This window comes from Hyla sarda, chromosome 1 (assembly GCF_029499605.1).
Source record: "Hyla sarda isolate aHylSar1 chromosome 1, aHylSar1.hap1, whole genome shotgun sequence".
Taxonomy (NCBI): domain Eukaryota; kingdom Metazoa; phylum Chordata; class Amphibia; order Anura; family Hylidae; genus Hyla; species Hyla sarda.
In genome coordinates this window covers 252,224,264-252,239,833 of record NC_079189.1, presented here as the reverse complement: position 1 = coordinate 252,239,833, position 15,570 = coordinate 252,224,264, and the positions used below count along the sequence as shown (strand labels likewise).

At 43.5% G+C, this 15,570-nt stretch overlaps 1 protein-coding gene across 6 annotated transcripts in view; it reads left to right on the top strand.

The window, feature by feature from the left end:
- Positions 1-15,570, top strand: part of LOC130367859 (excitatory amino acid transporter 1-like) — a 338,220-nt gene that overhangs the window by 296,856 nt on the left and 25,794 nt on the right. For all 6 annotated transcript variants that reach the window (XM_056570764.1, XM_056570754.1, XM_056570782.1 and 3 more), the window contains one exon: positions 2,450-2,784. In XM_056570764.1, coding sequence (XP_056426739.1) covers positions 2,450-2,784 — 335 coding nt within the window. The remainder of the gene's footprint in view (positions 1-2,449; positions 2,785-15,570) is intronic.

The following is a 15,570-nucleotide window of genomic DNA, read 5'->3' as shown; positions in this document are numbered from 1 at the left end:
CCATGAGCGGTTTTTAATGCTGTGCAAGAGAGTGATAATGTAATAGTTGGGACAATTACGCATGTGGTGATACCAAATAAGTTTATTTATTTATTTTGTTTACAGTGATTTTATTTGGAAAAAGAGTGGTTTAATTATACTTTTGGGCCCCCCTAGGGGCATATTATAAGCAATCAGTCGGTGAATTACATAGATATTTGTGTCGACGGCTTACACAGACATTGACTAATACAGGCTTTAACAATTACCAAGCTATGGCAGACACCGAGACACAGGTAAGGCCTGGGGCTTCCCCAGCAACCCATCGGTACCCTGCAGTGTGGTCGATGGGGCCACTAGACACCAGTGATTATGAGGATGTAACATTTAAATGCAGCAATCACTTTTGATCGTGGCATTTAAACAGTTAAATGAAGGACATTGAAGGGATCTTTGATGTCTGTCATTTCAGGGGGATGTCAGCGGATGGCACGGACCTGAGCCTGCGCCATACTCCCTCAACCGTCCCATAATGTACTGATACATGAAGGGTTGAGAAGAGGTTAGTTTCTTCTATGGTTAGGTTTCCACTTGTTTTTTGCTCATGTGTTTTTTTTTTTCCCTAAAAAAAAACTGCCACAAAATCACATGGCCTGTGATTTTGTACTCCCAAGAAGTGGCTTTTTTTAATTTATTTTTTTATAAATACGGTAGTTGGTTTTAGTCTAGGCGTTACTTTTTTAGACATTTTTTTCCTTGCATTTTTTATTATGCAAGTCTTTTGTCATGCTATTGAATAATTTGGGGGAAAGACAATAGTAAAAAATGGCGATGCTAAACCCACATAGCTTTATCGATAATGTTTTTTTTGCCTCTCATTGACTTCTGTGGGAAAAAATTTAATTATTTATAAAAAATCTATATATATAAAACTCAACGTGTGTGTGTATGTATGTATGTATGTATATATGTATGTTCCACAAAAACGTCCAAACGGCTAAAGATATTAACATAAAACTTGGCACACATGTTACTTATATGTCAACAACAAACATAGGATAGATGATTTAACCCTTACTCACCCCCATTCGCCAGGGGCGGGGTTTATGTTTAATGTCCCATACAAGTCAATGGGAAATATATATTACAGCATAACTTCCAAACAGCCGGAGATATTTCGATAATACTTGGTCACATGTTACTTATATGTCCACTTAAAATATAGGATAGTTAATTTAACCCTTAACTACCCCCATTTGTGAGGGTCAGGGTTTTTGTTTAAAGTCTCATGCAAATCAATGGGAAATGCATGTTCCCACATAACTTCCGTATGATAGAGATATTTCAATACCTGGTACAGATATTACGGGTCGGGATATGAGGACAGGATGGGAGGACCGGATATGAGGACGAGATAGGAAGTCGGGTAGGAGGTCGGGATAGGAGGACGGGATAGGAGGTCGAGATATGAGGACGGGAAAGGAGGTCGGGATAGGAGGTCTGGATAGGAGGTCTGGATAGGAGGTCTGGATAGGAGGTCTGGATAGGAGGTCGAGATAGGAGGTCGAGATAGGAGGATGGGAAAGGAGGTCAAGATAGGAGGTCGAGATTGGAGGACGGGATAGGAGGTCTGGATAGGAGGACGGGATAGGAGGTCTGGATAGGAGGACGGGATAGGAGGTCGAGATAGGAGGTCGGGATAGGAGGTCGGGATAGGAGGTCAGGATAGGATGTCGGGATATGGGGTTGGGATATGACGACAATATATGAGGACTGGATATGAAGTCAAAAGCTTCCTCCTTTGTTTATTTTCCTCCCCAACAAGGAATAGGAAGGAAAAACCGGGCAACGCCGGGTACTCAGCAAGTATATATATATATGTAACAACACTATAGTCTCAGAATGCTGTGCTTTTAGAAAACTGCTACTGAGCAGCAACAACAGCAAAAAAACACCCAAAAAGAGTGAAAAAATGCCATGTGGGTTTGGCATTTCATAATTCTTTATTGACTTTCAGCTAATATCTGGTTGGCAAAAGTGGCAAAAGTGGCAAAAGTGGTGTTTTGTTGGGTGTTTTTGCTGGAAAAGTGGAAACCTAGCCTAATACTGTCATTGAATAACTAGTATGTAACTTGTTTGTCTGATTTCTACCTAGAGCTCCACGTTAATATTTTAAATAATTTTATCTTAAATGTGCCAAAAGAAAGAGACATAAAATTGGTTTCTATTTGTCAGACTTAACCAACATTGTGATATGACATTAGTTCTGTTTTCGATGTTGTTTAATTTATAACTATACCACAAACTTTCAGATCCCTGGAAATTATTATTATTCATTTGATATCCATATTGAAAAAGTATGTATTTTCCATTTGAAAAGAAACGGATAAAAACTTTGGATAAACACAATCCCTGTGGTGTGTGTTCTTTGTTGAGTTTTAATTTGTAATACATTTTTTTTTCCATGCAGTACAAGACCCAATACCAGACAAAGGTTTACAAAATACCCACTCCACCTGATCAGAACTTTACAGTACCAACAGAACAGCCCACTGAAGCAGTTAACATCAGTGACATAATGGAAAATGTTACGCGGGCTATGGGAAGACTTCAGGAGATGATGGAAATAGAAGAAGTAGTACCTGTTACAGGTTCAGCAAATGGTGTAAATGCTTTGGGCCTGGTAGTCTTCTCCATGTGCTTTGGACTAGTCATTGGAAAGATGAAGGAACAAGGAAGAGCTCTGAAGGAATTCTTTGATTGTCTTAATGAAGCCATTATGAGGCTGGTGGCAATCATTATATGGTAAGGCTAATATATATACAAAACAACAAAACCTAAACAACAAAGAAAAGGAATGTTTTATATAGCAGGCTGGGAAGTTTGTGTGTAGTCAAATATAATTTAAGCATTTTTATATATTGTCTGTCACACTTTCAAGGGGTGACCAGAAAATGCAAAATTATACAGTTATCTTGATTAATTGTATGTAAATCACTACTTGTTGGCATGTACCATCATTTCTTTCTACTTCCAAAAATATACAATGTTGTCTGTCAACATGATTATTTTTCATTATTCATCCTCCCAACTCAAGAGAAGAGAGAGAGAGGAGGGAAGAAACCACTCTTAAAGGGGTATTCCATTTTTTTATATATCAACTGGCTCCAGATAGTTGAACAGATTTATAAATTACTTCTATTAAAAAAATCTTAATCCTACCAGTAATTATCAGCTTAAGTTGAGTTGTTCTTTTCTGTCTGACAACAGTGCTCTCTGCTGACATCTCTGCTTGTCTCAGGATCTGTCCAGAGTAGGAGCAAATCCCCTTAGCAAACCTCTAATGTTTCGGACAGTTCCTGAGACAGACAGAGGTGTATGCAGAGAGCACCGTTGTCAGAAAGAAAATAACAACTTCAGCAGCTGATAAGTACTGGAAGGATTAAGATTTTTTAATAGAAGTCATTTACAAATCTGTTTAACTTTTTGGAGCCAGTTGAAAAAAAAGGTAAAAAAAAAAAAATACCTGGAATACCCCTTTAACCCCTTAAGGACTCAGCCCATTTTGGCCTTAAGGACTCAGACAATTTAATTTTTACGTTTTCATTTTTTCCTCCTCGCCTTCTAAAAATCATAACTCTTTTATATTTTCATCCACAGACTAGCATGAGGGCTTGTTTTTTGCGCGACCAGTTGTCCTTTGTAATGACATCACTCATTATATCATAAAATGTATGGCGCAACCAAAAAACACTATTTTTGTGGGGAAATTAAAACGAAAAACGCAATTTTGCTAAGTTTTCACGCCGTACAATTTATGGTAAAAATGACATGTGTTCTTTATTCTGAGGGTCAATACGATTAAAATGATACCCATTATTATATACTTTTATATTATTGTTGCGCTTTAAAAAAATCACAAACTTTTTAACCAAATTAGTACGTTTATAATCCCTTTATTTTGATGACCTCTAACTTTTTTATTTTTCCGTATAAGCGGCGGTATGGGGGCTCATTTTTTGCGCCATGATCTGTACTTTTTTTTGATACCACATTTGCATATAAAAAACTTTTAATACATTTTTTATAATTTTTTTTTAATAAAATGTATAAAAAAAGTAGGAATTTTGGACTTTTTTTTTTTTCGTTCACGCCGTTCACCGTACGAGATCATTAACATTTTATTTTAATAGTTCGGACATTTACGCACGCGGCGATACCAAATATGTCTATAAAAAATGTTTTTTACGCTTTTTGGGGGTAAAATAGGAAAAAATGGACGTTTTACTTTTTTATTGAGGGAGGGGATTTTTCACTTTTTTTTACTTTTAAATTTTTTTACATTTTTTTTTACACTTGAATAGTCCCCATAGGGGACTATTCATAGCAATGCAATGATTGCTAATACTGATCTGTTCTATGTATAGGACATAGAACAGATCAGTATTATCGGTCATCTCCTGCTCTGGTCTGCTCGATCACAGACCAGAGCAGGAGACGCCGGGAGCCGGACGGAGGAAGGAGAGGGGACCTCCGTCCGGCGTTATGAATGATCGGATCCCCGCAGCAGCGCTGCGGGCGATCCGATCGTTCATTTAAATCGCGAACTGCCGCAGATGCCGGGATCTGTATTGATCCTGGCACCTGAGGGGTTAATGGCGGACGCCCGCGAGATCGCGGGCGTCGGCCATTGCCGGCGGGTTCCTGGCTGCGATCAGCAGCCGGGATCAGCTGCGCATGACACGGGCATCGCTCCGATGCCCGCGGTTATGCTTAGGATGTAAATGTACGTCCTGGTGCGTTAAGTACCACCTCACCAGGACGTACATTTACGTCCTGCGTCCTTAAGGGGTTAAAGGGGTACTCTGCCCCTAGACATCTTATCCCCTATCCAAAGGATAGGGGATAAGATGTCAGATCGCCGGGTCCCGCTGCTGGGGACCCCCGGGATCTCAGCTGCGGCACCCCGCTATCATTACTGCACAGAGCAGACTCTCTCCGTGCGTAATGACCAGCGATACAGGGGCCGTCGCATCGTGACGTCACGGCTCCGCCCCCTTAATGCAAGTCTATGGGAGGGGGCGTGATGGCCGCCACGCCCCCTCCCATAGACTTGTATTGAGGGTGCGGGCCTTTACGTCATGAGGGGGCCGAGCTGTGACGTAACGATGCTCCAACCCCTGTATTGCCCGTTATTACGCACGGAGCGAGTCTGCTCTGTGTAGTAATGACAGCGGGGTGCTGCAGCGGAGATCCCGGGGGTCCCCCCTGGCAATCTCACATCTATCCTTTGGATAGGGGATAAGATGTCTAGGGGCGGAGTACCCCTTTAAGAATGACAACAATTTCATAGATTTTTTTTTATCTATTTTTTTAAGCAATTGCAGATTTCCACAAGATTTATACAAACAACACAATTATTTAGTATAAAGTACATGTTCTAGTGCATTCATTACATTAAAAGACTAGTTATTACATATCCACCAATATCGTGTGTTCACAGTAATTTGTGATAAAAATACATGTCATCACAGAAAGAAAAGCTATCATGTGTAAAATAAAAAGAAGAAACAATGAATGCAACTGTATAGTCTGTATATGCTTCAAATTTTGTTCAGATTTTTCTTGTTGATTTTGATGGGAAAGTCAAAATCTGGAATAAATCTGCAGAAAGGCTGCATTTACACACACTGAATCCACTGCAGATTTTTAGAGTACAGTGACATCTCCCTTAGTGGACACCTCCCAATAGCAGACAGTTTTTAATTCCCCGGAAGAGTCCCATAGGACTTAATGTATTTGCACCCTCTGAGTAGGGGACATTCCCAATAGCGGTCGTGGACACCAAATCGGGGACAATACACTCCCAATAGGGGACAACCAGGCTAACGTGCCATCCTACCTTGTAGGGCTGCCGTCAGGGGGGTACAGCCAATACCCCAGTAAGTGACTCGGGTTCCCCTGGCCCCTGCTGGACCCCCCTGTAGCAGCCCCAGCAAACCCCTTGTGCCAAATCATCCCCCTGTGTCAAATCATCCCCCCTGTGCCAAATCATCCCCCCTGTGCCAAATCATCCCCCCATGCCAAATCATTCCCTTATTCCCATGCCAAATCATTCCCTTATTCCCATGCCAAATCATTCCTCCATCCCCTCATCCCCCTGTTCTTTTTGCTCCTCTGCGCTTCACTCAGTGAGGACAGTGACAGCCGTAAGCAGCGGTGGCTACCTGAAGTGACAAGTGACACTCCCCTGCGCCTCACTCAGAAGGCATGTGACGTATGGAGCATCACTTGTCACTGGCTCACTGTGTGAAGCACACAGGAGCGTCACTTGTCACTGGCTCACTGAGTGAAGCGCACAGGAGCGTCACTTGTCACTGGCTCACTGAGTGAAGTGCACAGGAGCGTCACTTGTCACTGCCTGCTGGCCAGGTAAGAAGAACAGGGGTATAAGAGAATGGGGGAATGATTTGGCATTACTTTTCCTAATGAATTATATTGTTGATATTTTTTAAAGCCTTATTACAGTGCAAAATGATTTATTGATATTTAGCTTTTTATTGTGTTTTGTAGGTAATTACACACTGGAGTGAGTACAGAACAGTATTCCGTCATTTAAAAAGACAAGCCTTTTTTTCCCCAAAAGGGGACATTTCCCAATAGTGGACACTTTTTTTTATTCCTCGTGAGTGTCTGCTATTGGGAGATTTTACTGTATTATATTATTATTATACAGGGGTTAGAGAAATTGGTGTAAGTTATGACAGAAATATACTCCAGCTGGTCCTGGCATCAGATTGAGCTTCATTTACTTACTGTATTTCCTATAGACTTGTATGGGACTTTAAACAAAAACCCTGACCCTCGCAAATGGGTGGGTAATGGTTAAATTACCTATCCTATGTTTGTTGTTGACATATAAGTATATAAGTAACATGTGTACCAAGTTTCATGGTAATATCTTCAGCCGTTTGGAAGTGATGCTGGAACATACACACACATTGAGTTTTATATGTATAGATTTCGCAACAGCTGGAGACACCACTGCTGTCCTAGTATTTTCTAACAACCAGCCGGAGAGAGTATTCATGTGTTTGAGTTGCTCTGTGAGCCAAATCGCCTTAAAGGGGTACTCCGGTGAAAACCTTTTTTCTTTTAAATCAACTTGTGGCAGAAAGTTAAACATATTTGTAAATTACTTCTATTAAAAAATCTTAATCCTTCCTGTACTTATTAGCTGCTGAATCCTACAGAGGAAATTCTTTTCTTTTTGGAATGCTCTCTGAGCCCAGTTCTCTCTGCTGATGTTATAATAATAATAACAACGCTTTATTTATTGTTGTCCTTAGTGGGATTTGAAGCCAAGTCCCCAGCACTGCAAGGCAGCAGTGCTAACCACTGAGCCACCATGCTGACCTTAGCATACAGCATACATGACAGAGATGTCAGCAGAGAGCACTGTGCTCATGATGTCATCAGTGTTCCAAAAAGAAAGGAATTTCCTCTATAGCATTCAGCAGCTAATAAGTACTGGAAGGATTAAGATTTTTTAATAGAAGTAATTTACAAATATGTTTAACTTTCTGCCACCAGTTGATTTAAAAGAAAAAAGGTTTTCACCGGAGTACCCCTTTAAATTGTCACTCACCTAATAAACTGGAGAGCGCAAAGTGAGAGCCCCAAGTTTTGAGACCAGGGAGCAGTGACAATCCTAGCCACAATGTCCTAGGACAGTGTTTCCCAGCCATTGTGCCTCCAGCTGTTGCAAAACTACAATTCCTTTGGCTGTCTGGGCATGCTGGGAGTTGTAGTTTTGCAAGAGCTGGAGGCCCACTGGTTGAGAAACACTGGCCTAGTTGTTGAAAACATTCGGGGGAGACAGCTTGGGAACAGGTAAGCTGCGTTTAGTCTGAAGGTTGGTGCATGTGCCTTAAAAGGGGTACTCCGGTGAACTGGTACCAGAAAGTTAAACAGATTTGTAAATGACTTCTATTAAAAAATCTCTACCCTTCCTGTACTTTTTAGTGGCTGTATGCTACAGAGGAAATTCTGTTCTTTTTTGTATTGTCTACAGTGCTCTCTACTGACACCTGATGTCTGTATCAGGAACTGTCTAGAGCAGGAGAAAATCCTCATAGCAAACCTATGCTGCTCTGGACAGTTCATGACACGGGCAGCAGGTGTCAGCAGAGAGCACTGTGGACAACACAAAAGAGAAATTCAAAAAGAACAACATTTTCTCTATAGCATACAGCTGCTCAAAAGATTTTTTAATAGAAGTAATTTACAAATCTGTTTCACTTTCTGGCACCAGTTGACTTGAAAAGACCTTAAAAAATAAATGTTTTCCACCAGAGTACCCCTTTAACCTGTTTGGGACAGAGGGCGTATTTCTGATCACTGCTGCTCGCCGGGAGGTGATCAGAATGGGATGCCTGCTGAAATCATTCAGCAGGCATCCCGTTTCAATGCCTAGGGGGGTCCTGAGACCCCCCCTCCCCCCCACCCCCCCCCCCCCCATAATGGTGATCGCCGTGATTCACTGGTCAATTCTGACCGGCGAATCACAGTTTTTCTGGGCTGATCGGGTTTTTGGTGACCCGATCGCCTGGAAAATAAGGTTGATCGGGGCTGTCTGGGCATGCTGGGAATTGTAGTTTTGCAACATCTGGAGGTCCAAAGTTTGGAGATCACTGTATAGCGGTCTACAAACTGTGCCTTCCAGATGCTGCAAAACTACAAATCTCAGCATGCCCAGACAGTTCAGGCATGCTGGGAGTTGTAGTTATGTAACATGTGACCCTTCAGATGTTGCAGAACTACAACTCCCAGCATACCTGTACAGTCTGGGCATGCTGAAAGTTGTAGTTTTGCAGCATCTGGAGGGCCACAGTTTGGAGACCGCTACACAGTGATCTCCAAACTGTGGCCCTCCAGATGTTGCAAAACTACAATTCCCAGCATGCCCAGCAAGTCAGGCATGCTAGGAGTTGTAGTTCGGCAACATCTGGCCCCTCAGATGTTGTTGAACTACAACTCCCAGCATGCCTGGACAGTCTGGGCATGCTGGGAGTTGTAGTTTTCAAACATCTGTAAGGCCACAGTTTGGAGACCACTACACCGTGGTCTCCAAACTGTACCCATCCAGCTGTTGCATAACTACAACTCCCAGCATGCCCTTTGGCTGTCAGTGCATGCTGAGAGTTGTAGTTTTAGGGTTAATCACTACATATACACATCCTTACACAGTGACAACCCCCCCCCCCAAACTCCCAATAAAAATGGTAAACAACTTGGATGCACCCTGTTTTGGTGGCGAAGGCAAGTGTAATGCTTACATCCGGTTCCGCCCGAAGCAAATCCCTAATTTAGGCCTCAAATGCACATGGCGCTCTCTCACTTTGGAGCCCTGTCGTATTTCAAGGCAACAGTTAAGGGCCACATATGGGGTATTTCCATACTCGGGAGAAATTGTGTTACAAATTTTCTCCTTTTACCCCTTATGAAAAGAAAAAGTTGAGGGTCTACACCAGCATTTTTTACACTAACATGCTGGTTTTGCCCCTTACTTTTCATTCTCACAAGAGGTAAAAGGAGAAAAAAAATAAACCAAAATTTGTAACCCCATTTCTTCCGAGTATGGAAATAACCCATATGTGGATGTAAAGTGCTCTGCTGGGGCACTACAGGGCTCACAAGAGAAGGAGCAAAATAGTTTTTTGGAGAGAGAATTTGTCTGGAATTGAAGGCCATCTGGCCCCCATGCTGTTAGAACAGTGAAATCCCCCCCATATGTGATTCTGTTTTGGAAACTACAGCCCTCACAGAATGTAACAAGGGGTGCAGTGAGCATTTACATCCCACAGTCGTCTGTAAAAATGAAATGTCAAACGCCAGTGGGGTGTAAATGCACACTGCACCCCTTTTTACATTTCGTGAGGGGTGTAGTTTCCGAAATGGGGTCAAGTGTGGGGGGGGGGGGGAGGGGGTCCACTGTTCTGGTGGCACGGGGGCTTTATGAACGTACATGGCCCCCGACTTCCATTCCAACCAAATTCTCTCTCCAAAAGCTCAGTGGGGCTCCTTCTCTTCTGAGCATTGTAGTTTGCCCGCAGAGCACTTTACATCCACATATGGGGTATTTCCATACTCAGAAGAAATGGGGTTGCAAATTTTGGGGGGCTTTTTCTCCTAAAACCCCTTGTGAAAATAAAAAATTTGGGGTAACGCCAGCATTTTAGTGAAAAAAATCTAATTTTTCATTTTCTCATCCAACTTCAATGAAAGTTCTTCAACCATGTGTGGGGTATTAAGGTTCCCTGTACCCCTTGTTACGTTCCTTGAGGGGTGTAGTTTCCCAAATAGTGAGCCATGTGTTTGTTTGTTTTTTTGCTGTTCTGGCACCATGGGGGCTTCCAAATTTTGCAGAATTTGCTCTCCAAAAGCCCATAGTCGCTCCTTCCCTTCTGAGCCCTGTAGTCAACCCACAGAGCACTTTACATACACATGAGGTAATTCCTTACTCGAGATGAATTAGTTTACACATTTTGGGGGTCTTGTTTTACCTTTTATCCCTTGTAAAAATGAAGAAAGTGGGGCTACAAGAACTTTCTGAATGTCATTTTGAATATGTTGAGGGGTGCAGTTTTCATAATGGGGTCCATTATGGGGCATTTCTAACATAAAGACCCTAAAATTAACTTCAAAACTGAACTGGTCCCTGAGAAATGTCTATTTTGAAATTTTCCCGAAAAATATGTCACAAAAAAACAATATCTGAATCAAATTCATAAGTAAAAGCATCCCAGAGTCATTAATGCATAATGTGTCAGATTTACAAAAAATGCTCTGTCCTTAGGGTCAAAATGGGCTCTGTCTCTAAGGGGTTAAAGGGGTATTCCGGCTTAAGACATTTTATCCCCTATCCAATGGGGGGGGCGGGGCGTTATGTCACGTCTCCAGTCCCGAAAACATTCGGTTTCTAAGCCTGGAGATGCAGCTCCACACATAATCCTTTGGATAGGGGATAAAATGTCTAAAGCTGGACTACCCCTTTAACAAACAGACACAACAGCTCTCTGTTATTCCAACTTGGGGCACGCCAGGTTGTTCTGTTATTGGACAATTGGCGATTAAGCAGGGCCAACTCTGTCTAAGGGAAAAAAGGCAGAAAAGGACCTGCAACATACAAACAGTTAAAAAATAAGACCGGCAGAAATACTTTTTAACATTAAACACTTACAAGTAGGGCGACCTGCTATGACAGCACCTTCTGTACCGAGCACACAGGTCTCCGGAGCACAGGCAACTCAGTCTGAGGGAAAATGAAAGCAAACTTCCAATTTGGCAGCTCACAGCCGTTTGTGAGGTGAAATTTAATTTGTGCCATAATAAAGTCCTACAGCAAAAACTGTGCAAAATAAAACCACACAAAAAAAAGACTTTTCACAGCAAAACAATTATAAATCTCCCCCGTTTTGTTTCCTGTGCTCTCTGCTGCCATCTCTGTCCATGTGGGGAAAGGACCACAGCAGGATAGGTTTGCTATGGGGATTTGCTGCTGCTCTGGGTAGTTACTGTCCAGTTACTGTTACACAAAAGAGAAATTTTTTCAAGCACATAATTTGGATCAACTGCGAATAATACAAAACTAATGTCTCAGTAAATTGTATTGTATTGTGAGCTCTGCATAGGATTTATAAAAAAAAATACTTAAAATACAATATTATAAAAAAAAAAAAAAGAAAAGAATCAGTACAAGGAATCTTAAATCAAGGAATGTTAAACAAAAAAAAAATCCTGCTTTGTCTATATTCAACACATCCTGACTTTGATATGGAGGGGTTCATATAGTGCATTACTGAATAAGATACACACAACTAACTGTAGTGACTTGTGCAATCACAATTGCCGAAGCAAGAGGAATAAGTAGTATACACAATGAGGTCAATAAACACTATACAGACCATTCCACCCAAACCCCAACCCATGTTTCACTTTGACTACTTTGTTCAATGGGATGTTTCCCTTTTTTGCGTACTTCTCTATCTTGATGCTAACAATGCACACATTTGCTATTGAATTTCAATTGAAAACCTGTTATGTCTTGCATGATCAAAGTAAATCAAGCTCAATCTGATGCCAGCACCAGCTGGAGTATATTTCTGTCATAATTTACACCAATTTCTCTAACCCCTGCTTAGCCCCATGGCCTACCTAGAGTATTTGGCACCCAGTGTGGATCCAACATTTGGCAACACCCACAACCCCTAAAATATTTGTCTAAAACATTCCTTGATCCCACCATTTAAGTGATTATAGTGCAGTTATATCCAGCGATGCCCCTACATAATACCTAAATAATTCCGCGACACCATTACCACTTCAGACGATATTAGTGCATATGGATTAAAGTCTGCATTGACATATACCAACTTATGCTGCAGACATGCTTCAAATTTTGTTCAGATTTTCCGTGAATAAATCTGCAGTAAGGCTGCATTCACACACACTGAATCCACTGCAGATTTTACGAGACAATCACTTTATTGATATGCCAATAAAAAAATCTGAAGTTGCTCAACAAATCCATACACAAATCTGCATGATTTGATGAGGATTTTCTGATGTGGATTTTGGTACAGAAGCATTGTAAATTTTCCACAGCAGAAATTCTGCAGCTTAGCCACCCTATGTGAACATACTGTACCCATACCAAAGCAGCACATTGACTTCAATTAGAACATTTACTTTAAATGGAAAGTCAAATTGACCTCAATTGGAAAGTCAAAATCTGAGTTGTGTGTCACGATGCCGGCTGGCAGGTAGTGGACCCTCTGTGCCAGAGAGGGATTGGCGTGGACCGTGCTAGTGGACCGGTTCTAAGCCACTACTGGTTTTCACCAGAGCCCGCCGCAAAGCGGGATGGTCTTGCTGCGGCGGTAGTGACCAGGTCGTATCCACTAGCAACGGCTCACCTCTCTGGCTGCTGAAGATAGGCGCGGTACAAGGGAGTAGGCAGAAGCAAGGTCGGACGTAGCAGAAGGTCGGGGCAGGCAGCAAGGATCGTAGTCAGGGGCAACGGCAGAAGGTCTGGAAACACTGGCAAGGGACACACAAGGAACGCTTTCACTGGCACTAAGGCAACAAGATCCGGCAAGGGAGTGCAAGGGAAGTGAGGTAATATAGGGAGTGCACAGGTGATAACTCTAATTGGAGCCACTGCGCCAATCAGCGGCGCAGTGGCCCTTTAAATCGCAGAGACCCGGCGCGCGCGCGCCCTAGGGAGCGGGGCCGCGCGCGCCGGGACAGAACAGACGGGGAGCGAGTCAGGTAGGGGAGCCGGGGTGCGCATCGCGAGCGGGCGCTACCCGCATCGCGAATCGCATCCCGGCTAGCAGCAGGATCGCAGCGCCCCGGGTCAGAGGACGTGACCGGGGCGCTGCAGCGGAGGAGGTGAAGCGAGCGCTCCGGGGAGGAGCGGGAACCCGGAGCGCTCGGCGTAACAGTACCCCCCCCCTTGGGTCTCCCCCTCTTCTTGGAGCCTGAGAACCTGAGGAGCAGACTTTTGTCAAGGATGTTGTCCTCAGGTTCCCAGGATCTCTCTTCAGGACCACAACCCTCCCAGTCTACTAAAAAAAAATTTTTTCCTCTGACCTTTTTGGCAGCCAAAATCTCCTTGACCGAGAAGACGTCCGAGGAGCCGGAAACAGGAGTGGGAGGAACAGATTTGGGAGAAAAACGGTTGAGGATGAGTGGTTTGAGAAGAGAGACGTGAAAGGCATTAGGGATACGAAGAGAAGGAGGAAGAAGAAGTTTATAAGAGACAGGATTAATTTGACACAGAATTTTGAAAGGACCAAGATAGCGTGGTCCCAACTTGTAGCTAGGGACACGGAAGCGGACATATTTAGCGGAGAGCCATACCTTGTCTCCAGGGGAAAAAACGGGGGGAGCTCTTCTTTTCTTATCCGCGAACCTCTTCATGCGTGAAGAAGCCTGTAAGAGAGAATTTTGGGTCTCTCTCCATATAATGGAAAGGTCACGAGAAATTTCATCCACAGCGGGCAGACCAGAGGGCAAGGGGGTAGGGAGGGGGGGAAGAGGGTGACGGCCGTACACCACGAAAAATGGGGATTTGGAGGAAGATTCAGAGACCCTGAAGTTATACGAGAATTCGGCCCATGGAAGGAGATCTGCCCAGTCATCCTGGCGGGAGGAAACAAAATGTCGCAAATAATCACCCAGGATCTGGTTAATTCTTTCTACTTGTCCATTGGACTGGGGATGATATGCAGAGGAAAAATTTAATTTAATCTTGAGTTGTTTACAGAGAGCTCTCCAGAATTTAGACACGAATTGGACCCCTCTATCCGAGACAATCTGCGTAGGCAACCCGTGAAGACGAAAAATGTGTACAAAAAATTGTTTAGCCAACTGAGGCGCAGAAGGAAGACCAGGAAGAGGAATGAAATGTGCCATTTTGGAGAATCGATCAACGACCACCCAAATAACGGTGTTGCCACGGGAAGGGGGTAAATCAGTAATAAAATCCATACCAATCAGAGACCAAGGCTGTTCGGGGACAGGCAGAGGATGAAGAAAACCAGCGGGCTTCTGGCGAGGAGTCTTATCCCGGGCACAGATAGTGCAGGCTCGCACAAAGTCCCCAACATCCGTCTCCAGAGTCGGCCACCAATAGAAGCGGGAGATGAGTTGCACAGATTTCTTGATACCCGCATGACCTGCGAGATGGGAGGAGTGACCCCATTTGAGGATTCCGAGGCGTTGGCGTGGAGAAACAAAGGTCTTTCCTGGAGGAGTCTGTCTGATGGAGGCAGGAGAAGTGGAGATCAGGCAGTCAGGTGGAATGATGTGTTGCGGAGGGAGATCAACTTCTGAGGCATCCGAGGAACGAGAGAGAGCATCAGCTCTAATGTTCTTATCGGCAGGACGAAAGTGAATCTCAAAATTAAATCGGGCAAAGAACAGAGACCACCGGGCCTGGCGAGGATTCAGCCGTTGGGCCGACTGGAGGTAGGAGAGGTTCTTGTGGTCGGTGTAAATAATAACAGGAAATCTTGATCCCTCCAGCAGATGCCTCCATTCCTCAAGTGCTAATTTAATGGCTAGAAGCTCTCGATCCCCGATGGAGTAGTTCCTCTCCGCTGGAGAGAAGGTCCTAGAGAAAAAACCACAAGTGACAGCATGCCCGGAAGGATTTTTTTGTAGAAGAACAGCTCCAGCTCCTACTGAGGAGGCATCAACCTCCAATAGGAAGGGTTTGGAAGGGTCAGGTCTGGAGAGCACGGGAGCCGAAGAAAAGGCAGACTTGAGTTGTTTAAAGGAGTCTTCTGCTTGAGGAGGCCAGGACTTGGGATCAGCATTTTTCTTGGTTAAAGCCACGATAGGAGCCACAATGGTAGAAAAATGTGGAATAAATTGCCTGTAATAATTGGCGAACCCCAAAAAGCGTTGGATAGCACGGAGTCCGGAGGGGCGTGGCCAATTTAAGACGGCAGAGAGTTTGTCTGGATCCATCTGTAGTCCCTGGCCAGAGACCAAATATCCTAGAAAAGGAAGAGATTGGCA